Genomic DNA, 24,757 nt, shown 5'->3' with positions numbered 1-24,757 from the left:
GTCTCTATCTCTCTCTGTCTCTGTGTCTCTCTCTGTATGTCTCTGTCTCTCTGTGTGTCTCTATCTCTCTCTGTCTCTGTGTGTCTCTATCTCTCTCTGTCTCTGTGTCTCTCTCTCTGTATGTCTCTGTCTCTCTGTGTGTCTCTATCTCTCTCTGTCTCTGTGTGTCTCTATCTCTCTCTGTCTCTGTGTCTCTCTCTGTATGTCTCTGTGTGTCTCTGTTTCTCTGCTCATGTAATCATGTCAAACAACAGCAGTCTGTCTCTCTCTCTCCTTATCCCTCTTTCCTTTTCTATCCCTCTCTCCCTCTCTCCCTGCCTGTCTCTTCCAAACCCCCTCTCCTACCACCCCCCACCCCCCCTCCTACAACCCCCCCCCAACCCACCCCCTTCCAAACCCCTCTATCACCAACTCAGGGTCTCATAAATACTGCTGCTGTGTATCTTCATTTCCTTCTGGTGTGCAACCCTGGGGAGAGGGTAAACCCCCCCCCCCTTGTTTTTTTTACCCCCCCCCCACACCCCCCCAAAAAAATAGACATTACAATATATTTACGTAATAATAATAATAATAATCTTTGCATTAGAGTGGGAGTCCTATCATCCCCATCGACACGTCTCAAAGCTTTTTTCTCAATACAGTCGAGAAGTCTCGAAGCGCTTCACAGGGTACGACTGTAAAGTGAATTGACTATGTGGTGTGTTTGTGGGCGAAAGGCGTGTGTATAATTCTTGAGCGCGTGCACGTGTGTGTGTGTGATGGTTGGGGCTGCGCGGGTGCGCGAGGGGTTGTGTGTGCGCGCGAGGGGTTATGTGTGTGAGGGGGTATGTGCGCGATGTGTGTGCGAGGGGTTGTGTGAGGGGGTGTGTGTGTGATGTGTGTGTGTGTGTGAGGGTGTGTGTGTGTGAGGCGGTGTTTGAGGGGGTGTGTGCAAGGGGGTGTGTGTGCGAGGGGGGTATGTGTGTGCGAGGGGGGGGTATGTGTGTGCGAGGGGGGGTATGTGTGCGCGAGGGAGGGTGTGTGCGCCAAGGAGGGTGTGTTTGCGAATGAGGGGTGTGTGTGAGAGAGGGTCTGTGTGAGAGAGGGTGTGTGTGAGAGAGGGTGTGTGTGTGAACGAGGGGTGTGTTCGTGCGAGGGGTGTGTGCATGAGGGGTGTGTGTGCGCGAGGGTGTGTGTGCGCGAGGGTGTGTGTGTGCGCGCGAGGGGGAGGGTGTGTGAGCGAGGGGCAGGGAGTGTGTGCGCGAGGGGGAGGGTGTGTAAGCGAGGGGCAGGGAGTGTGTGCGCGAGGGGGAGGGTGTGTGTGCGCAAGGGAGGGTGTGCGTAAGGGAGGATGTGCGTGTGTGCGAGGGAGGGTGTACGTGTGTGCGAGGGAGGATGTGCGTGTGTGCGAGGGAGGGTGTACGTGTGTGCGAGGGAGGGTGTGCGTGTGTGAGAGGGAGGGTGTACGTGTGTGCGAGGGAGGGTGCATGTGTGTAAGGGAAGGTGTATATGTGTGTGTGAGGGAGGGTGTGTGTGTGAGTGAGTGTGTAAGCGAGGAAGGGTATGTGTGTGAGTGTGTGTGAGTGAGGGAGGGTGTGTGTGAGTAAATGTGAGCAACGGAAGGTATGTGTGTGAGTGAGGGAGGGTGTGTGTGAGTGAGTGTGTAAGTGAGGAAGGGTATGTGTGTGTGTGAGTGAGTGAGGGAGGGGCTGTGTGTGAGTGAGTGAGTGAGTGAGTGAGTGAGGGAGGGTGTGTGAGTGAGTGAGGGAAGGTGTGTGTGTGAGTGAGTGGGTGAGTGAGTGAGGGAGGGTGTGTGTGTGTGAGTGTGGGAGGGTGTACGTGAGTGTGTGTGTGAGTGAGTGAGGGAGTGAGCGTATGTGTGTGAGTGAGGGAGGGAGGGTGCCCGCGCGCGTGTGTGAGTGAGGGAGTGAGTGTGTGTGTGTGAGTGAGGGAGGGAGTGAGTGTGTCTGTGTGAGTGAGGGAGGGAGGGTGTGCGGGTGTGTGTGTGTGTGTGAGTGAGGGAGGGAGGGAGGGAGAGTGCGCGGGTGTGTGTGTGTGTGTGTGTGAGGGAGGGAGGGAGGGAGGGAGGGTGCGCGGGTGTGTGTGTGTGTGTGTGAGTGAGGGAGTGAGTGTGTGTGAGTGAGTGAGGGAGGGTGCGCGGGTGTGTGTGTGAGTGAGGGAGGGAGGGAGGGAGGGTGCGCGGGTGTGTGTGTGTGTGTGAGTGAGGGAGTGAGTGTGTGTCTGTGTGAGTGAGGGAGGGAGGGTGCGCGGGTGTGTGTGTGTGTGTGTGTGTGAGTGAGTGAGGGAGTGAGTGTGTGTGTGAGTGACGGAGGGAGGGAGGGTGTGCGGGGGTGTGTGTGTGTGAGTGAGGGAGTGAGTGTGTGTGTGTGAGTGAGGGGGGGAGGGAGGGAGGGTGCGCGGGTGTGTGTGTGTGTGTGGATGAAACACAGTCAACTCCCAACCCACCGTCACATCAGATGAACCATCTGCGCTCAGACCCAATCCCGGCTGATGAGAAACTACAGGGTGTGCGTCGAGAGAGATAGAGAGAGAAAGAGAGGGGGGGTTGGGGGGGGGGGGGGGGTGAGGGGGGGCCTTTCTCCGAGAGGAAGAGTCATCGGAGTCTCTCTCTCCCTCTCCCTCTCTCCCAACACAGGTCCCTGGGTCCTCAGCGTTGCCTCGCTGGGCATGTTGGCCACTATCTCAGTTGCCGCCAGGGTTTGCCCAAGGACTTGTCGCTGCGATGGGAAGATCGTGTACTGCGAGTCCCAGGCCCTCCTCGAAATCCCCCCCAACATCTCCTCCGGCTCGCTGGGCTTGTCCCTCAGATACAACAGCATCAAGTCGTTGAGGCCCAGCCAGTTCTCGGGCCTCAACCAACTCACCTGGCTGTACCTGGACCACAATCACCTCCAGGGGGTGGACAGGGAGGCCTTCCAGGGAATTCGGAGGCTCAAGGAGCTCATCCTGAGCTCCAACAAGATCGCGAGGCTCCACAATGTCACCTTCCACCCCGTTCCCAACCTCCGCAACCTGGACCTGTCCTACAATAAGCTGCACCTCCTCCAGCCCCAACAGTTCAAGGGCTTGAGGAAGCTCCAGAGTCTGCACCTGCGTTCCAATTCCCTCAAGGTCATCCCGGTCAGGCTCTTCCAAGACTGCCGGAACCTGGAGTTCCTGGACCTGGGATATAACCGGCTGCGGAACTTGGCCAGAAACGTCTTTGCCGGGCTGATGAAGTTGACCGAACTGCACTTGGAGCACAACCAGTTCTCCAAGATCAACCTCTCGCACTTCCCGCGCCTCTCCAGCCTGCGGACGCTCTACCTCCAGTGGAACCGGATCCGGGTGTTCAGCCAGGGCATGTCGTGGACCTGGAGCTCGCTGCAGAAGCTGGATCTGTCCGGCAACGAGATCCAGGCCATCATTCCCGGCGTGTTTCGCTGCGTGCCCAACCTCCAGAGCCTGCACTTGGATTCCAACAAGTTGACCACCGTCAGCGAGGAGATCCTGAACTCCTGGGCCTCGCTGACCACCGTCAGTCTCTCCTCCAACATCTGGGAGTGCAACCGCAACATCTGCGCCCTCGTCAGCTGGCTCAAGGGCTTCAAGGGTTACCGGGAGAGTGCCATGATCTGCGCCGGGCCCAAGCCCGTCCAGGGGCAGAACGTCTTGGAGGCCATCCAGCTTCACAAGACCTGCAGCGGGCTCCCGAAGGCCTCGACCACGCAGAGGCCTTGGACCTCCCAGGCCACCCGCAGGAGCCCCAGGCTGCCCACCAGGCCCGCCCCGGCCCCCGCTGGCGACAGGCCCCCCGCGGCACACACCGCCCGCCCGCCCAACTCTTCCTCGGCCGAGCCCGAGCTGGACTTCGAGCACGTCTCGCTGCACAAGATCGTGGCGGGGAGCGCGGCCCTCTTCCTCTCGGTCGCCATGATCCTGCTGGTCATCTACGTGTCATGGAAGCGCTACCCGGCCAGCGTGAAGCACCTCCAGCAGCGCTCGCTCGTGAAGCGGCGCAGGAAAAAGGAGAGGGAGCACGAGCGGCAGATGAACACTCCGCTGCAGGAGTACTATGTGGACTACAAGCCGTCGAACTCGGAGACGGTGGACGTGTTGGCGAACGGCAGCGAGACCTGCACTTACCCGCGCGCCATCTCCAGGGAGTGCGAGGTACAAACCGTCTCTCTCTCTCTCGCTCGCGTATACACCGACCGTACACCCCTCCCCCACCCCCCCACGCATCCCCCCCTCCCACACACACGCGCACACACACGCGCACACACACACACGCATACGCGCACACGCCTCTGTTTACCAGCAGTCAGTAGGAACCCGGTTGTTAGTCGATTTTAGGGGTTGGCTTTCCCCGGGGGTGGCGGGGGTGGGGGGGGGATAATAATCCCTCCAAGAAAAATTGTTCGCGGCTGTTTGCGGGGGACGCTGCTGTGCGCAATGGGCTCCCGCATTTCGCCCACGAAACACACAGTCACTCCGCTTTACGGCGTGTCCCGCGAAGCGCTTGGAGACGTCTCGAAGACGTGATAAGGCGCCGGGTCAAACGCGAGGATTATTATTATTATTATTATTGTTATACAGTACGCAGGTAGTTCGGGACTAGAGCTATCGCCGGGAAGGTGGAAGGCAAACTGGATGGACCGCCATCTTTCCCCCCACCCCCCCCCCCAGTATTTCGTACGGTCTCTCACGTCACGGAAGCAGTTGCGTTCATTTTCAGGAGGGAACCGGGTAGGGTTGACTCCCAGGCGGGGTGTGGGGTGGGGTGGGTGGAAAGGCAGGTGGCGAGAGGACGGAAAGGATGGCTCTTTCTCGGAGCCAGCGCGGACTTGATGGGCTGAATGGCCTCTCCCTGCCCCCCTGCGGGTTCGACGTTGAGTTTTCTGACTGTAATCTCCGTTTCGAAAGCCGATTCGTTTCAAGGCTTCGACTGCGAGGAATCCCGGAGCTGATGGTCGAGCGTTCCCAAACCCCCCTTATTTTGAGGAGCTATTTTGTCCCTCTGTCCCTCCGCCTTGCCCCCCGCGCCCCCCTACCCCACACTTCCTTCCCTTCCCTTCCGTCCCCGTCTTCAGCTCGCGCCTGAAGATTTTTCGACCGTGCCTACCACCGTGCGTGGGGGCGGGAGGAGCACGCGTGGGGGGTGGGTTTGGGGGGGTGGTGGTCAGCCCTCTGGAACGCCACCCTGCGTGAGACAGGGGCGCTGTGTCGGTCGGTACGAGTTGTCCTTCTTAAGCCGTGCCACCAACGGTGGGATTCGGGAGCCGGTGGGAATGTCGCTGCTTATCGCGCGAGCGCCGGACGATGGAGCAGAGTAAAGGCTGACGGACTTTTCCAAGCAAAGCAATTCCAAGGCAATGTTCCGCACGTTGGCAATGGCTTCGGCTTTGGGATTGACCGGCGACGTGGCCTGTATTTTGCATGGACTGAAAGATAAATGAGTAAGCGTGTGCGTGCGCGCGGGGGCGTGTGTGTGCGCGCGCGCGCGAGTGCGCGTGTGTAAGGGTGTGTGGTAACATTTTGCCTTTAACGTCCACTCCCAAAATACACAGCATTTCCTGTGAAGTACTTAGAGATATCATTATGTGATAATAATCCTTACATTTCCTTACGCCACACACGCGGGCGCGCGGTCAGTCGATTGGTGGTCCGCGTTTCCGGGGGTAATAACACCCACGAAGAAACTCATAATAAATCGGTCACTCAATCCACGACTGTGTGTGTGTGTGTGTGCGTGTGCGCGATGGCTGTTCGCCCGCAAAACACACAGTCACTCCGCTTGACAGGGTGTCCTGCGAAGCGCTTTGGGGCGTCTCGAAGACGTGATCAGGCGCCGGGATTATTAATCACTGCTGTTAATATTTTCGTGCCCCCCCTCCCCGACCGAACAAAAAAAGAATCAATCCGTCGCAGTCTGGAAAAGGTCAGGAACAGAGTGAAAAGGAAAGGGGGAGAGAGAGAGAGAGAGAGTGCGCGAGAGAGAGAGAGGGGGGGAATGAGAGAGGGGAAATCACAGAGGATAGCGTGAAGGGCAGGTCAAAGTTTTACAATATCAGCACTGAGTCAGTGGAACGCGGAACAAAACCCCGGATCACGTGGCTGCGTAATTCCACGTCCTTTGACACACAGAATCTTTTACAGCGGTTTTCCAATTAGTCCCTTTGCTGTAGCGTTGGCTCCGCAGTTTAACTGAGGATCGTTCCCGAGCCACAATGTGCCGCTGCGCGATAAGCCGTCGGAGTCTAAGAGGCCTTTTCTCCTTCGGTTTTTATTTGACCGCCTCGTTGGCGCGTTTGGGTTTGCGAGACTGCGCTGTCGGAGCGCGGCCCCGTGGCTTTGCCCCCCTTTTTTTTCGCGCGTTCGGGATCGTTCGCTGCCGAATTGGGCTGCGGATGGCGAGGGTGTGTGGGTGCGCGCGTGTGTTTGGGTACGGGGAGTGGACGTGTGGGTGTGTGCGCGTGTGTGTGTGTGCGTGTGTTTGGGTACGGGGAGTGTACGTGTGGGTGCGTGTTTTCCGTGCGCGTGATAATATAACATAATAATAATAATAATCCTGGGGTTCAACGGCACCTCAAAGCGCTCTCCGCAGGATGCACTTGCCACAAGCGCGTGTGGCGCGTGTTGGGCGCGCCTGCGCCCGCGTGTGGGCGAGTGTGTTGCGCGCGGGCCTGCGGGCCACTGGCGTGCGCGCTAACTGTGTCATAACGACGCCAAAAGGGGGCATCTGCCCCTCTTGCGAAGGAGGAACAACCCCTTCCTAAACGAATCCTAACGAGAAGAAATCGGTCGCTTTCAACCCACGACTGTTTGCGGGGACGCTGTTGGCGGCCGCAGAAAATATCCCGCGTCCCGCGACGTCTCGGACACGCGACGGGGCTTTTTTTTCCTGGGCCTTTGACCGACGAGCGTCGCATTGGGCGGCGGAGAGAGAGAGCGATTGGACACTTGGCGGCACGATCCGCCGCGCGCTTTGAGACGTCTCGATGACGGGCCGATCGGCGGCTTTCCCGGGGCCGGGGAACGTCCCCCCGGCGCCGAGCAATCCGGCGGTGGCAATTCGAGACGTCTCGAGGCGCTCCGCGGTGGAATGACGCTGTGGCCGTGCGTTTTTGCGGGCGAAACGCGGCAGCCGACTGCGCCCGGCAGCTCCCCGCGCAAACGGGGGCCGAGCGTCGAATACGCAGAGGTCGGATACGTGTATATTTTGTGGTGGTGAGCGAGCGTTGGGGGGGCGCGCGGGGGGGGTTTGGGGGGGTGACGCGCGCGGTGGGACAGAGAAGGGCGTAGAAAGCCGTTACGTCCGCTCGCTGTCAGCTCCGATCGCTGACACGTCGCACTGTGCTGTCTTTTACACGACACGCAGTGTCCAACCTGCGCTCTTAACCCTTTCATCACCTTACGGCGAGGTCTTGCCCCCATATTAACCGGCCACGAGACTTGCGGTCCTGCCTAAAGAGCCTCTTAAATACCCCCCCCACAGCCCCCTCCCTCCCCCCCCTCTCTCTCTCTCGCTCTCTCTCTCTCTCTTCCCCCCAACTTAACTCTACGACCTGCTCTCACGCGCCGCACCCCCCCACCCCCACTTGCTTCGCCCCGCCGGGCGCCTGTGGCACGCGCGGAAACCCGTCACCCACCGCGACCCCCACCAGAATCCCCCGCGGCTTCCAGACAAAGCAGCAGTAAGATACGAGCCTCGACACTAACCCCGCGCCTTTGACCCAGCGCCTCGTCGCGTCTCCGAGCGTGGCGTAAGGAAACCCCGTCCCGCATTTCGCCCGGAACTGACTCGCCCGGGAATCGAAACCCCGAAGCCCTGAGCCGCAGGACTTTCGGCTGAAGCGCCGACTCCCGCGTACAGACTGCGCAAGTCAGCTCGCGTTTACGGTGCATCCCGCGAAGCGCTCCGAGCCTCGTCATCCAAGACGAGATGAGGCGCTGTATCAAATGCGAGGGTCATTGTTATTTTTTTCACGCGCGTTGGGTAAGAAAAAAGCAGAGAGCCGCGGCTCGGAAGTGCCCGAATCATGACGGCTGCCCTCTCAACCCGGCGATTTGCGCAGGACTCTGATCGCCCGAGTTCCCGCCGGCGAAAACCTTCCGATTCGTACTTAATTAAAGCGTCGTAGCCGACAAACTGACTCGGCTCTCGAACCATCTGGGCTGCCGTCAATCAAGTGATTCCCTCGCACAGTTTTCTAATCGATATTCTAAAATGCGCGGGGACTGTGCACACACGAGGAGCAAACCCGGCTCCGGAAGGTCAACGGCAAAGTCAGAGCTGTCCGGCTGTGGGGTAAAGTGAGAGAGGACTTGGGTTCGATTCCCGGGCGGTCAGGTCAGGGCGAAACTTTGGCCAAGTTTCCTTACTCCACACACACACACGCGCGCGCACACCCGCGTCTGTTTACCGGCGGTCAGTAGGAACCCGGTTGTTAGTCGATTGGGGGATCGCTGTTCCGGGGGGTAATAATCCCGTCAGAATAATAATAATAATCTGGTCGCTCAATCCGCGACTGTTTGCGAGGGACGCCGCTGTGCGCAATTGGCTGCTGCGTTCGGCCCCGCGGAATATACGGTCACCGCGCTTGACCGTGTGTACCTGTCAAGCGCCTCGAGGCGCCTCGGAGACGCGAGGGGGTTTCTCAAGACCGTAAACAACACGGGCTGCGAGCCAGGCTGGCAAGGCATTGGGGGACGCGTCGCGTTACAGTCAAGGCATCCCTCCGACTGAAGAGACGTCGCAGGTTGGGGAGCTGCTGGATATTTAATTGAGGAGCATTAAAAAAATTCCACGCTCTGTAAGTAATGCTCTATGTGCTCCCCGCAGACCAAAGCCAGCGCGCCCCCCCACCCACCCCCCCACCGGCCTCCCGAGCGGGCAGGTTAAACACAAAGTTGTCTGCAAACATGGCACGATATTCCCACTGACATTCCCACCGGGGAATAACCGCCGAATCAGCCCAATCTGATATTATTATTATAATATTAAGCCTTTGAACCGTTCGTCTGCTCAGACCTGTTGGGATTTCACACGGAAGTTGCCGAGACGGAGTAGCGCTCCCTCTACACCGCGAGACGCTCGGTCCAGGACAAAGGTTGTTATTATAATGTCCAATAAGTCTTTCCGAGAAACGATATTTTTGTGTGTTTCTGGAATAATAGGGAAGACATCAGCACTTTTTTGGGGGGGTCACCCCGTAGACAGCAAGTGTTGCTGTTGATTGTCGGAGCAGGAAAGAGAGAAAGGGGACGGGGAGAAAGGGAAAGCAATCCTACCTTTGCACTTGATGTGGCGGAAGCTCATATCTTCCAGCTTAAGCCAAGCAATCACTTGACTCCTCTCTCTCTCTCTCTCTCTGTGTGTGTGTGTGTGGCTTTCTGCAGACTTGACCTGGGAAATAACAGAGGAGTTGAACGCAGCAATCGTATTGCCGGCAAAAAAAACCAAACAAACCTCTCCCTCCTCTGCCATCAGCCACCTCTTTAGGTCCACTATTGGATTCCTCCCGTTGATAATCATAGCGATCACCGTCCTCGCGTTTGATCGGGAAACTGGTCCCGTCCTCGAGACGTCTCAGAGCGCTTCGCAGCGAATTGACTGTCTGTTTCGCGGGCGAAGCGCAGCAGCCCGACTGCGCACCGCGGCGTTCCCCCCGTCCCCCCCCCACAAAGCGCACCGTGGCAGGATTTCCCGTGAGAAAGCCTGGAAGTCGTGATGAGGGGCTGCATCTGGGACGCAAGGGATAATGGTGTCCCTGTCACCCGCCAAGTTTGAGTCGTCGATTCCCATCGTTGAAATTCCCACATTCCCAGACGGAATTAGACAGGAGGGAGGGGGGGGGGTCCTCAAGGCTGTACTGTCGTCTGAGCCCCACCTATTCTCCGGCCGCATTGTTTCCTTCAAGGCCGGTCTCAAAACCTTTCTCTTTGACCGTGCCTTCAGCTCCCCTCTCGACTCTCTTCCCCCTCCTCGCTCCCTCCCTCCCCTCACCTCACCCTGACCATTTCCCCCTCCTTGCTCCTTCCCTCCCCTCCCCCTGACCATTTCCCCCCTCCTCGCTCCCTCCCTTCCCTCCCCTCCCCCTGACCATTTCCCCCCTCCTCGCTCCCTCCCTTCCCTCCCCTCACCCTGACCATTTCCCCCCTCCTCGCTCCCTCCCTTCCCTCCCCTCACCCTGACCATTTCCCCCCTCCTCGCTCCCTCCCTTCCCTCCCCTCACCCTGACCATTTCCCCCAATGCTCGGGTCATGACCCAACTGTGCAGCGCCTTGGGACGTCCTCCTGACGTGAAAGGCGCTTTATAAATGGAATCTTGTTGTTGTTGTTGTTGTTGTTTCTGAAGGATCGAATCGATGCCCACGTTAACTGCTTCGTATGGCAGTGCGTTCGGCAGTTGCGTTGGCTCACTGGAGCCGCGTTAGCTTTGGCCTCTCGTCCTCTCTCCGTCTTCGTTCACGACGGGGGGTTAAATAGGGACCAATGAGCATTATCCCGGCTTCTCAGCGCTGGGAAGAGCTTCCGCGCGTGTGCGTCCGTGAATTGGCTCTCAGGCGATTAGCCATCTGTGGCTCAGGGGTTGGAGCCCTCGTCTCGCGAGCGAGAGAGGACCCGGGTTCGATTCCCGGGCGGGTCGGGTCAGGGCGCAACATTGGGCAAGTTTCCTTATTCCACACACACACACACGCGCGTGTGCGCGCGCGCCTCTGTTTATCTAACAGTAGGTAGATCCACCAATCGACCAACCCACCCCCAAAATACACAGTCGCTACACTTGACAGTGTGTAAGCGCTTTGAGACGTCTCGAAGACGCGCTGAGGCGTCGGGTCAAATGCGAGGATTGTTACAGATATTTTATTATTATTCTGCCATTGTGAAAGAGAAGTAATAGCCCTCGCAATCTGGTGTAGCGCCTTAATCGCGTCTTCGAGACCTCTCAAAGCTCTTCGCAGGAATACACCGTCACGTGTCGTGACTGCATATGTGTGGGCGCAGTGTGAGTGTCCCCCGGTCAGTGTCCTGGTCAAAAGGTTCGAGTCTCGACCGTCAATTCCCGAGGAGTCAGACACTGATGGCAATGTCCCTTCCCCATCAATCTCATTTGCTTGATGTTTCCGACGCTCGAGGGAGATGTCATTTCACATGACAGCCACATTCTGCCGCTGTCAAATTAGACTTATGCAGCGAGATAACGACACGGCAATCGCTGGTAGCTAACGAGTGGAAGTAAGACACACGCACACGCACGCACACGCACGCACACGCGCGCACACATTTTATCCGAGCAACTGGTCCCGCAAAGATCACTGAAGGCCAAATACTGCTGGTGCTGGAAATCCCAAACCACAGCAGAAGTGGCTGGAGGAGGGGTGGGTGGGGGGGTGGGGTGGGGGGGTGGGTGGTTGGGGTCTGGGGGGCGGGGAGGGTGGGGGTAGCAGAGTGAACGAAGGTCGAAGAGGGTACAGACGGTGCCTTGAACGAGGCGAGGGAGGGAGAGCGAGGCGAAGGGACTGTGAGATGGCGTTCCAAAGGGTAGGCGTGGGGTGGGGGGTGGGGGGCGGGGGGCGGGGGGTGGGGGGGGTAGAAGTTGAAGGCCTAACGGTAGCAAAGGCGGCGAGAAGGAGCCGCTCGGCGGAAGCATTTCCCGAAAGCCCGGTGGCGCTCGCCGTGGAATAATTGCGCAGCCCGACCCTCGGAGGGAGATCGACGGGGCTTTCGGGACGGAACTGCACTGGAGCTGCTGCAGAGTGCCTCGGAAGTGAGCTCTGCGTCTGTCTCCCCAGGGAGTCTGTTCCATATGTTTGCCGCCCGCTCGCTCAGATAAATAGCGCCGTCGCAGCAGATCTGTTCCTCTCCCGAATGCACCCCCGCACACCACCCCCACACACATACACACACACACGCACGCGCCACCCCCCGCCCCCCTTCCTTCCTGCAAACCCAGGCTGTATCCTCTGGTTCTGTTGCTCAGCGCAGGATAAACAGCTTAGTCTCGACGTCTTGACGTCTGAGCAATTTTTTCCTCGTGGTGCCAACAGCAAGGATTAATATTATTATTACATGGTTATAATATCACGGTCTTGTCCCTCTGCTGACACGGTAACGGCAATTGTAATCACAATCATAATAATCCTTGCCTTTAATAATAATAATGATAATAATAATATAATAATAATCCCTGCCTTCGACCCGGCGCCCCATCGAGTCGTTGAGACGTCTCAGGACTCTCCGCGGGGACACGCCGCGGAGTGGAGGGACGTAAAGGAACAGCCGCAAATGCCGCGGTTTAATATTGTAAGGGATGAAACGAGATGGATTTGGCCGGGCGGCAGAAAAAAGCAATGTTGCCCCCACTCTGTGTGTGCGTGTGTGCGCGCGTGTGTGTCTGCGTGCGGTGTATGTGCGCGTGTGGTGCGTGTGCATGTGGTGTGCGCGTGTGTGTGGTGTGTGTGCGCGTGCGATATGCGTGTGTGTGGTGTGTATATGTGCGTGTGTGTGCGTGCGTGCTTGCGCGTGTGATATGCGTGTGCGTGTGTGGCGTGTGCGTGTGTGTGCTGAGCTGACACACTCCCCTGCACCATGTTGCTCTGGCAACCCTCCCTCCCCCTCGATGCCTTGGCTTCCGAACGCCGCTGACTAAATGAATCCAGAGGAGGTCCGCGCCCGAAAGGAAAGAGCCGGTCCCTCCATATACGTGTGGAGGCCGAGCTCTTCGTGTCCGTCCGAGCCCTGCGAGGGAGTCGCGGAGAGCGAGTGGAGCGTTAACGGCGCGGGTTCAAAGCCGTGGGAGGGGGCGCTCGCTCACTGAAACTGCGCGGGTCTAGTTTTCCCGGCGTGTTGCCTTACGATCCGTAAACCCGGGTCACCCGGGACACACCGCCAACTATTAGGGGCAACAGACCCGGGATAAATATTTATTAGTGACGACACTTAACGATGGTAAATGATTTGCTCGCTCGCTCGCTCAATCCTGCGGCTGATTTTCGGGGACGCTGCCGTGCGAGATTGGCCCCCCCCCCGTTGCGCCTACAAAACACACACACAGTCACTACACGAATGCAAAGCGCTTCGAGACGTTAAGACGCCATCAGGCCCTGTTATCAAATCAAAGGGCTGTTATTATTATTATTATTATTATTATTGTTCCTTTTTCCTGATCGCGTCAGCCTGAACAGGGCACAGACTGGGTGGGAGGGGGGGTGTGGGGGTTGGCGGGGGGCTGTGTGGGGGGATTTGGTGGTGGGGAGGGGGTGCTGTGTGTGTGGGGCGCGGGGGGGGGGGGGTGTAATTTTACAACAACAACTTGTAAGTTTCCTTACTCCACACTCACACGCGACTGTTCACCTTTCGTCTTATTGTTGTTGTTATGCGCTGGACTTTGGGGGTCAGAGGGTGGTCCCCCGCTCCCCCCTCCCCCCCACCACCCCAACGCCTCGCCCAAACCGTGCGTAAACGTGCGTGTGCGACCCCCGAGGCGAGGACTCGAACCAATTGGGGAGAGGGGGGGGGGTGGGGTTCAGACCCCCGGCTGATCGCAGTGACGGGTGGTTTCCGTGCGTTGACAGGTGCCCGGCACGAAAAATTGGGGGGGGGGGGGATCCCGAGGGAGCTCCTGTAGGAAAGGCAGGGAAGCGAGGCAGAGCAAAGCACCTCGAGGAAGGATGGCGGAGGGAGGGGCGCCATGGGCTCGAAACTGGGCCAAGAGACTTAATGAGATTCAGCGGTGAGTAACAGGCGAGAGAGTGGGCGGCACCGATCAAACCCGTTCCCAGCTCCGTCGCGGAGAGGGAGAGGAGGGTGGGGGGTGAGGCGGGGTGGGGGTGGTGGGGGCTGAGATAGAACGCTGACTGATACCCCCACCCACCCACCCACCCACACCCGCGCACACGCGCCCACGCACGCTCGCACGGGCTTTCGACAAAGCTTAGCCACCCGTGAGATCTCCCTCTTACACCGTCCACGTGCGCCCGTCCACGCTCCCGGGCCAGGGTTACAGTAGAGAGTGGCGGCACAGGCTCGAGGGGCTGAATGGCCTCACTCCTCGTCCTGCGTCCCTTAATCGGCCTCTGCCTCCCGTCTGCAAAACGCAGAGCAGTTCCGCTTGACGGTCGAGTTTTCCGTGGGACGCTTTTGAGACGTCTCGACGACGAGACGTGATGATAAGGCGCTGCTTCGAACCCGAAGCTCGTTACGGTAGCGTTTAAAACCCCCGGAGGGTAAGACGGTGAGGCTCACGGCAGAGTTATTACTGAAATAAAATGCTCCCGTCGTCAATGCCTTAGATTCAGGTGCAAGAGTTCAGGGAGAGAGGACAAGAGAGAGAAAGTGCTCTATTATTCCATGTGGCTGTGAGGTCCTGTCAGCGACAGGAACAATTCCGTCCTGTGATACCTTATGGTCTTTAAGAGGCAACAAGACTGCTTTAGGGCTATAAAATGGCACTGATTTGAACAGGACCATCTTGACTCTGACAGAGTGGAGATATTATTCTCGCGACAGCCTTCGAGGTAAAGCCTCAACTGTTAAAAGCTCGGGGCGGAGGGAAAGGGGGGGCAGAGAAGGGGTGGGGAGGTGAATAGCCGTGTTTCTGAAATCCTCCCTTATGTCTCGGACGGACTAAACTCTCGGGAGCTCAAGCGAGAGGACCCGGGTTCGATCTCCGGGCGGCCCAGGGCGAAACCTTACTCCATCCCCGGAAAGGCGATCCAATTGCCGATCGACTTAGCACTTACTGCTGGGGAGCGACCTGACGATGGGGAAGAGAGAGTGGTGGTGGGGCTGGGGGTGGGGGGCAAGGCGGAGGGAGGGATAGAGCGAGAGAGAGCGAGAGAGAGAGAGAGAGCGACAGAGCTTTGGGGGCTGAGTGGCTGAAAGCATTGAAACTTGCTCAATTGCCTGAAAATGCCTTCCTTGTGTGTGTGTGTGTTTTTTTTTAAAGGCTCCACAAACAGTTAAACGAGTCGGTCTGTATCTCACGTGTCATCTGCACATCTCTCTTCAGAGCCATCAACTCTAATGTACAATTGAGACGCTCAGAGACACACACGACAGATGCCGTACTTTCAAGCCCACACAGGGAGAATGTCAGTCTCTCTCTCTCTCTCTCTCTCTCTCACACACACACGTTATTATTTTTTTTAGCAGCGCAACAAAATGCGTCAGCCCAGAAGCTCGCGGTTGTTCGATAGTGCCCCTGAAACGTATGGGTTATGGTGCGATCATGTCTGCCGCGCGGTGCCTTAAGCAGAAGGTCTTTTACTTTAAAGGCAGTTGTGGAAAAGCACTCAACTTGTGGCTGAAATCCCGAGAGGCGGGAGGAACGCGGAGAGACGGGGAGCTGTAGGAAATGGCAGGCGTTGTTTGGCTCAGCGCGTGCGTGTGCGTGTGCGTGCGGGCGGGCGCGCCCGCCGGCCACTTTAATGAGGAATCTTTCGGGCCCCGTTCCCTCGCCTGTGGAAGCTTAAATGATCTCTGGTGGGAGTTCCCTGTGGCTCAGGGGTTAGAGCCCTCGCCTGGCAAGGGGTTCGATGCCCGGGCGGGTCAGGTCAGGTCAGGGCGAGGCATTGGGCAAGTTTCCTTACTCCCCCGCCGCCCGCACGCCCGCGCACACGCACACACGCACACACGCACACACACACACACACGCGCGCCTCTGTTTACCAGCAGTAAGTAGGAACCCAGTTGTTAGTTGATTGCTGGATTGCTTTTCCCGTCGGGGGAGGATCATAAAAGAAAAATAATAATACATCGAGCACTCAATCCACTAACCACAGGGTTCCTACTTACTGCTCGGCAAACAGAGGCGTGTGCGTGCGTGCGCGCGTGTGCGTGTGTGTGTGTGCGCGTGTGGAGTAAGGAAATCTGCCCAACATTTCGCTCTGACTCGCCCGGGGATCGAACCCGGGTCCTCTGAAAAATGGTCTCTCTCTCTCTCTCTCTGTGTGTGTGCACTGCACATCTCTGCCTTTCTCTCCAGGATTCACTCACAGGCACGAGCGAGCGAGCGAGCGAGCGAGAGCGCCAGAGAGCGCTCCAGAGATTCTCAGCAGCCTCGAGAAAGACAAACCGGGCCGTTGTTTAATCGGGAGTAAGAGTCGGTCATTTTGGGGGAGGGATTTCCTCTCCGTCCGCCACCTTTTTTTTTTTTTGTCGTTGCAAACATCAGGCGAGGTGCTCGGTTACTTAATCCTCGGGTGTTTGCGGACAAATGCACGGGAACGCCACGCTCAATTTATTTTTCTCTCTCTCTCTCTCTCTCTCTCCCCCCCTAAAAGATGAATTGCTTACAAAGCTATAATTCCTCCACATGCAAAGTGAGGGCCCATTAATCACAGCGAAATACCAGCCGCAGACTGGCAGTTTCGAGCTGCAAATCTCTCGCTCCCTCTCCCGCTTTCTCTGCTGCGGGAATCTTACTCCGGGGGTTTTATTATTTTTGCAGAGCAGATGTCCCTCTTAAAAACGTGACGTTGCGGTCCCCCTTCCCACCCACGCGCCGCCTCTTCCACTGCGCGGGTTTGCGGTACGGACAGACGGGTGTCTGGCACGCACACGGGGACCCCGTCGCCGCGCGTCAGTGCTCTCCCGACCGAACTGAGGCACTCTGCGGCGGAGCGCGGATTCACCGGGGAGATACCAGGGCTGGAAAGAGTTAAATTGGCCGCCGCGTTTCGCCCACGCAAGACGCGCAGTCACTACACTTTATGGAGTACCCCGTGAAGCGCTGTGAGACGTCTCGAAGACCCGATAAGGCGCTGTGTCAAAATGCCGGGATTATTTGGGGGCGACGACCGATTTCACTGACCCGATCCCCTCACCCCCACTCCTTGGAATTAATTATAATTAATAATAATAATAATCATCCTCGCATTCGATATAGCGCCTTATGGCGTCGTTCAGACGTTCCACTGACTCGCTGTTATATTTGTGTGTCTTTGCCGGCGCGCGCGTGTGCGTGCACACACGTGTGTGCGTGTGTATGCATCTATGTGTGTGTAAACGTCTGTGTGTGTGTAAATATCTGTTGTGTGTCTGTGTGTGTGTCTCTGTGTGTGTGTGCACATGTCCGTGTGTGTGTGTGTGTGTGTACGCGTCTGTGTGTGTATGTGTGTGTAAATATCCGTTGCGTGTGTGTTTCTGTGTGCAGTACACATGTCTGCGCGCGTGTCTGTGTGTGTGTGGGTGTCCGTGTCCGTGTGTGTGTGTGTGTGGGCACAGAACGAGAGGAATTTAATGAGTGCATTTTCCAGCGCCAATTTTCTCTGCCTGACCCAGAGAGAGAGAGGGGGAGAGAGAGAGAGTTAATTACAGTAAGTAAAGCCCTCAACACGGCTGAATTTATAATTAACGTGTCAGTGCTTCACACCCATCTATCCTTTGTTCGTAGCATTAGTTCAGGACTCTAATTTTAACCAGAGAGAGCGAGAGAGAGAGAGAGAGAGAGTTAACTCAACATAACAGCCCTCACGCACCAGCTAACACCCGGCTGCTAACTTTACACAGCGTAGAAACTGAGGCGGTCCTGTAACGCAGGGGGTTAGACCCCGGGTTCGATTCCCGGACGGGTCGGGTCAGGTCAGGACGAAACCTTAGGCAAGTTTCCTTACTCCCCACCGCCCCCCCACACGCGCACACGCGCCCGCGCACGGGCACCTCTGCTTGCCCGGTTGTTAGTCCATTGGCTGATCGCTTTTCCGGGGGTAATAATCCCCTCAAAATAACAAGATGGCAGTAATAATTTGGTCGCTCAATCCAGCGCTGTTTGTGGGGTAAAGTCGCTGTGCGCCGTTGGCTGCCGCGTTTCGCCCGCAGAGCGCGCAGTCAACGGTGTAATCCCGCGAAGCGCTTTGAGACGTCTCGAAGACGCGATGAGGCGCCCGGTCCAACGCGAGGGTTATTGCTGCTGCTGTTCCCCCATTATTATGGGGGAATGTACCCACGTGGGGTCCGGCAGCCTGGAGCCAGGACCTGCGGCGGGAGGCACGGTCGAAGGGGAGAGGTCTTTAGACGGGACGCGAACGGCGACGCGAGCGCCAGTCTGCGGCTTTGCCTTGCGAGGCTGGGATGGCGAGGCAGCGGTAATTTGTGGGCAAGCCACACCTTGAAATGGCTCGTTGGCTAATTATCGGGCGGGGCTGAGCGCCGATGGCGGCGCGTTACCAGCGACTTAGCGTTCAAACCGCGGCAGGAACCGCCGGGCGGTGCGGTCCTCTGGGCGTTTTGTTTTGGAGACGCAGCAGCCAGTTGCGCCCAGCGACATCCCCGTGGGTGCGGGGGGGTGTGGGGTGGGGGGTGGGAGGGGATTTCGTTTGGGGGGATTGTTGGCTGGGAAACTGAGGGAGGGAGAGAGAGAGAGAGAGAGAGAGAGAGAGAGAAAACAGCGCCCACAGGAGATGTTTAATGTCCACCTGAACAGGTGAGGTTTCACGACTGATTCAAAGGGCAGCGTCTCGAACTACACACCACCCCCACCCCCCCAGCTCTGCACTGGGGCATTAGCTGAGACCCTTAGAGACAGATAGAGAGAGAGAGAGAGAGAGAGAGAGAGAGGGGGAGAGCTACCACTGAACCGGGCTGACACCCACAAGACGAAACGCACCTTCTCAAGGGCAGCGTCGCGCCTGAGACGCGAATCGTTGAGCATTCAATTATCGCTCGGTCTGTTGGCTTTCATTACCTGAGAGCGAGTGTAAATTCTCCCGAGTGCAGTTGTGTGTTCCCGTCGACGTTATTAATGGGCGAACAGCAGAAGCCCCAATGGCAGAAAAATCTTCTAATTAACCCGCGGCTTCCAATTAGGCAAATATCCCAAGGTCCAGCGGGGAATTAACCTGTGCCTCAACAAATACTCTCTTGAAAGAACGATCTCTTAATTAACCAGGAGGCTGCCACCCGCCAGCGGCTCTGGGTGGGTTATTTTTTTCCCCCCCCCCCACCACCGCTCCCCCCCCGCTGCTCGGAACCCAGACGTCTCAAAGCGCGCCGTGAAGTGTCGTGGCCGTGCAGTTTGTGGGCGAAACGCGGCGGTCGATCGCGCACAGAGTCGTCTCCCTCCCTCCCCCCCACCACCGCCACCCACACCCCACACGCGCGCGCGCGCGCACACGTGGATTGAGTGACCCGAGTTATCATTTTTTTTAAGGAGTTATTATCCCCCCGGTAAAGCCATCTGGCAAGTCGACTGACAACCGGTTGCTGCTGGGTAAACGGAGGCGCGCGCGTGTGTGCGTGTGTGTGCGTGTGCGTGTGTGCGTGTGTGTGCGTGTGCGTGTGTGTGCGTGAAGTAAGGAAACTTGCCCATCTTTGCGCCCCGACCGGTCCTGCCCGGGAATCGAACCAGTCGCTCGGGCTACTGAGCTACAGGACTCCACAATTGATGACTGGCCCGCGCGTGTGCGTGCGTGTGTGCGCGTGTGCGTGCGTGTGCGCGCGCGTAGGGAGAGGGCGGGGGGAGCAAATGGGGAACCCAGACCGGCTGAACTGATTCCCCCAAAGGTTTCGGGGAAACTCGAGCGATAAACGGCGGATGGAGTGTGAGTGGGGATGGATTCTCTGAGGCATTTGGTCAATTCCAATCATCCTCATGAAATTGGACGCCATCGTGGTCCGTCTGAGGCTCGAGCGGTCGCTCCTCAAAGGCTCGGGGGTCCGAGCCCTCGCCTCGCAAGTTCAGTGGTGGGTTCGATTCCCGCGTGGGACAGGTCAGGGCGAAATATTGGCCAAGTTTCCTTACACACACCCCACCCCCCCCACACCCCCCACCCCCCACCACCCCCCACCACCACACACACACCTCTGTTTACCCGGCAGTGACCGGTTGTTAATCGGTTGGCGGGATCACTTTTCCTGCTCTCCCTCCCCACACGCACACCGACACACGCACACACGCACATACACGCAGTCACACACAGGCTCACACGCAGCACACGCGCCGCACAGCGAGCACACAGACACGCACCATCTCACACGCGCACAGCACACGCGCACAGCGAGCACACGGACACGCACACAATACACACACGCGCGCAGCACACGCACACACACACACACAGTCTCATACACACACACAGTCTCACACGCGCACACACACACACACACACACACACAACTAACCCCCAGCTGAAGACCTTCTTTTTTGATGGTGCTTACGGTCACCTACCGCCACCCCCTCCCCACCCCCCTGGCTGGGGGGTCCCCCTCCCCCCTCCCCCCCCCCCACACTGTCAAGCGCTCCGGGACGCTACCCCACGTGACGGGCGCCGCGTCAGCGTAGTGACTGTGTATTTTTTGTGTGTATAATTGGGCGTGCACACCAATCCAGACACACGCCACCGCAACCCCCACCGCCACCGCCACCACCGCCAGTCTCGTCAACGGAGTGGGGTGGGGTGGGGGGGTAGAGAGTAGCAAGTGTACAAGGGCGAGGGGAGTGGGGGGGGGGGAGACGGGGGGGGTTAGGGAAACACCCCCAGCCTGAGATTACTGCCAGAAAACAGCCTGAGGAACGAGCAAAGCGCGAGACGTAGGGTCTCGGAGTGAGGAATGTACCCAGTCAGCACTCAGGGAGAGTGAAGCTGCCCCCCCGCCTCGAGAGGCAGAGACAACAGCAATCACAGTACATTAGCAGTTTGTTATGTCAGTGCGTATCCGACAGCCGTCATTAACACACTCGCACGTCGCGGGGAGCTGGGAGCTGGGAGCTGGGAGCTGGGAGCTGATCACAGAGCGCACACACACTCCACTCGCTCGCTCGCTCGCTCACTCACTCACTCACTCACTCACACCACACACACCACTCACTCACACCACTCACTCACACACACACCACACACCACTCACTCACACCACACACACACCACTCACTCACTCACTCACACCACTCACACACACACCACACACCACTCACTCACACCACACACACACCACTCACACACCACCCACTCCACTCACTCACTCGCTCACTCACTCACTCACTCGCTCGCTCGCTCGCTCGCTCACTCACTCACACCACACACACACCACTCACTCACACCACACACACACCACTCACACACCACTCACTCACACCACACACACACCACTCACTCACACCACACACACACCACTCACACACCACTCACTCACTCGCTCGCTCGCTCACTCACTCACTCACACCACACACACTCCACTCACTCACTCACTCACTCACTCACTCACTCACACACCACTCACTCAATCACTCACTCACTCACTCACACCACACACACACCACTCACTCACACACACACTCCACTCACACCACACACACGCCACTCACTCACTCACTCACTCACTCACTCACTCACTCACTCACTCACTCACTCACTCACTCACTCACTCACTCACTCACTCACTCACTCACTCACTCACTCACACCACTCAAACCACACACACGCACACACCCTCACACCATGCACTACCCACACGCCACCATACCTACGGCCCATCTGTTTTGGGTGTGGGGTATTCTGCACACGTATACACACTCCTTGCGTTCGATACCGCGCCTGATCACGTCTTCGGGACGTCTCAAAGCGCTTCCCGGGATACGCCGTCAAGTGTAGTGACTGCCCGCAGCTCTCAACGTGACTGGCGCAAAGATGGTTCATTGCGCAGGAAGCAGCTCTCCTCGGTGTGCACATTGCCTCGCGACCGAACAAGTTCCGGGAGCGCTTTTAACGAGCCATCGAGGTTTTATGGCTAATTTAAGAACTGGAGCGCGTCAGCTGCCGCCTTTGTCGACTTCAATTAGATTTGCCGAACCACTCTCCCTTTTTTTTGCCCATTAAAATGCAATTTGGGGGCCGTTGGAAATTTAATCGCTTTCCTGCTTTGTAACCAGACATATATATGTATAAAAAAAACGAGAGGGTGGGGGTGCGGGAGAGGTGGGGGGGGGGAGGTGGGAGGGGGTGGGAGGGGGGGGGAAGCGGGGGAAAGTGGGGGGAGGGAGTGGGTTCAGAGGTTTTTACTCGCCTCGCAAGCGAAGAGGACCCGGGTTCGACTCCCGGGCGGGTCGGGTCAGGGCGAAACCTTAGGCAAGTTTCCTTACTCCACACGCGCACACACACGCGCGCACACGCACCAACATACACCCCCCACCCCCCCTACACGCACGCACACGCGCCTCTGTTTACCGAGCGGTAAGTAGGACTAAGGTGTGACCTGTAACTTTGTCGTTAGTCGAGTGGCTGATCGCTTTTCCGGGGGTAATAATTCCTTCAAAAAGAACTTACTCGCTGTTCGCGGCGGACGCTGCTGTCCGCAGTTTTGGCTGCCGGGTTTCGCCCGCAAGATACACAGTCACTACGCTCTATCGCACTCCCCCTCTATCCCTCCGCCTCGACCCCCAACTTCCTTCCCCATCTTCAGGTCGAGCCTGACGACCTTCCTCTTCGGGCTTCCTCTTTCTTCGACGAGGCGCTATATCACGTGTAAGCATTAATACTAATTATTGTTACTGTTATTACTATTATTACTGCTATTAACCGGCGTCGGCAGCGAGCGCGTGAAAGCGCTCGGGCAAACCAACTGCGTTGCACTCAAACCTGTTCCTCTCCTGTCCCCCCCCACCCCACAACCCCCGACCCCCTCCCCACAGGCCCCTCTTCCGATGAACATCACCGCCTTCTACAGTTACAACCAGCCCCTCGTGGGCTACTGCAAAGCCCACCAGACCCTCCACATACACAAGAGGTACGAGGAGACCCTACACGAGGAGCCCGAGGGGGGCGAGACGGAGCCCGGGACCCCCCACGCCATCATCTCCACCGTGGCCCGTTCTGCCGTGCTGCCCAACAATCACGTGGAACGACCCCAGTCGTCGTGAGAGGGAGACATCGACTCCAAAGACTTTGGCGTCTCTTTTCCTCGTGTGCGCGTGCGGCCGTGTTGAGGAGGGTGGGTGGGTGGGTGGGTGGTGGTGGGGCGGGGGCGGGGGTTTGGAAGGGAGGGAGTGTCAGAGCGGAGAGAGAGAGAGAGAGAGAGAGAGAGAGAGAGAAAAGAGGGGGAGATGAAGGAAGGAAAAAAGGAAACGGATCAAAACTCCCCCCCTTCGAGGAACTGCTTCGATGAGCCGTTTGGAGACGGACGCGACGGACGTGAGCTCGGAAACTCGGTGGCTTTCCCTGTGCTTCAGACCCTCGAGGGTGTACATAGATACGAACTCTGCTTATCATGTTCTTAAGAAAATAAAACTCGGAGAAAAAAAACAAAAGCCCCCGCGAAGGCACACCTCTTAGCTCTTCAAACCGCACCCCCACCCACCCCAACCCCTACCACCGAATGGCCTCCTCCTGTTCCTACGCTAACGGAGCGAGAGAGAGAGAGAGAGAGAGAGAGAGAGAGCCCACGGTGCTCGGTTGTAAGCAAAGCCGTTAATGACGACAATCTCCGTGACCTAACCTGAAGGGCGCTATATAAATGCAAGTTGTTGTTGTCGTTGACGACGATGATGATGATGATGATGATGATGTCCCTTCTCTTCCTCTGTGCCTTCGGTCACTCTCCCAGCCTCTTGCCCTCCACCCCCGAGGGCCTGGGCAGTCGGGGATTTGGACCCGAGCTGGGAGGGTTGGGATCAGGAGGGGGTGGGAGGGGGCGGAGGGGTGGTGGGGTGGTGGGGGCGGCAAGGGTGGTGGGGGGGGTAGGAGGATGGCTGAAGGCACGGTCGAAGAGGAGGGTTTTGAGATGGGCCTTGAAGGAGGCGAGGGAGGGGGTGGGGGAGGGGGAAATGGAGTCCCAGAGGGTAGTGGTGGTGGTGGGGGGGGGCAGGAGAAGGGGGTAAAATGCATTGGTATTTCGAAGTTGAATGGAAAGTGCACTTTGCCATCTGGGTCACTACGTGTATGTGCGTGTGTGCGTGCGTGTGTGCGTGTATGCAGTCATGTGTGTGAGCGACAGAGAATCCCTCAACGTGAGGAGCCCCCGTCCTTTAAGGGGATCTGTTACCTCTCTCGAGACGCAGTGGTAGACTACTTACTGCTGGAGTGAGGTTTCGCCTCGTTACCCGGGGATCGTACCCGGGTCCTCTCGCTTGCGAGGCGGGGGCTGTAACCCCTGAGCTACGGATCTCCAATAAATGTCCATCACTTACCCCTTCGACCCTCGTCAAACACGCAGGAGACTGATCACTGGTGGAGAGCCATGTCTCAAAATAAACCCAGTTTGAGGCAATACCTGCCATTTAGTGCCGATAATTTACATCCCTCCCTCCCCCCCCGCCCACCCCCTCCTCAATAGGTATTGATATTCCATTTTCAGATTGATAAATTATTTCTCTTTCCCCCACTGGAGCTCTCTACTCTAACCCCCAATTCCCTGCTCTCCTTGGAGCACAGAAGGTTGAAGGGGAGAGCGGGGGGTGTGCGGTTGATCGGGGCTATGGGGGGGAGCGTGAAGGGAGTGGGGTTGACCAGGTCTATGGGGAGGGTGCGGGGGAGTGGGGTTGATCTGGGCTGTGGGGGGAGAGACCATGGGCCGAATGGCCTCCTCCTGTGCTGTATGATTCAGTGATTCTGTGATATCCTCCCGACTAAAAACAGTAACTGCCCAGCGTGGTAGGTGGGGGGTGGGTGGGGGTGTGGGGGGGTTGGGAGGGGGGAGTGGCGCGGGGTGGGGGGGGCAGTCGGTTAAGCGGGAAACATCAATCAGTGACATCAAGCGCTGGGAAAGGAACATAGCACTTCAAGCGGCTTCACAGCGAGAACAGAATTGGATTTAGGTGTGGAATTGCTCCTTTGATAT

The 24,757-nt window shown here is 57.7% G+C and overlaps 1 protein-coding gene across 1 annotated transcript in view; it reads left to right on the top strand.

Moving 5' to 3' along the window:
* The window catches only part of LOC103188998 (leucine-rich repeat transmembrane neuronal protein 4), a 23,485-nt gene extending 644 nt beyond the window's left edge, over positions 1-22,841 (top strand). Inside the window, exons 2-3 of the mRNA XM_042344424.1 lie at positions 2,636-4,152; positions 22,614-22,841. Of these exons, the coding sequence (XP_042200358.1) occupies positions 2,636-4,152; positions 22,614-22,841 (1,745 nt within the window). The remainder of the gene's footprint in view (positions 1-2,635; positions 4,153-22,613) is intronic.
* Positions 22,842-24,757: the final 1,916 nt, after the last annotated feature.

The sequence above is a fragment of the Callorhinchus milii genome, unplaced genomic scaffold (genome assembly GCF_018977255.1).
Source record: "Callorhinchus milii isolate IMCB2004 unplaced genomic scaffold, IMCB_Cmil_1.0 Scaffold28, whole genome shotgun sequence".
NCBI lineage: Eukaryota > Metazoa > Chordata > Chondrichthyes > Chimaeriformes > Callorhinchidae > Callorhinchus > Callorhinchus milii.
The sequence above is the reverse complement of the archived record's forward strand: the minus strand, read 5'-3'. Positions and strand labels throughout refer to the sequence as shown.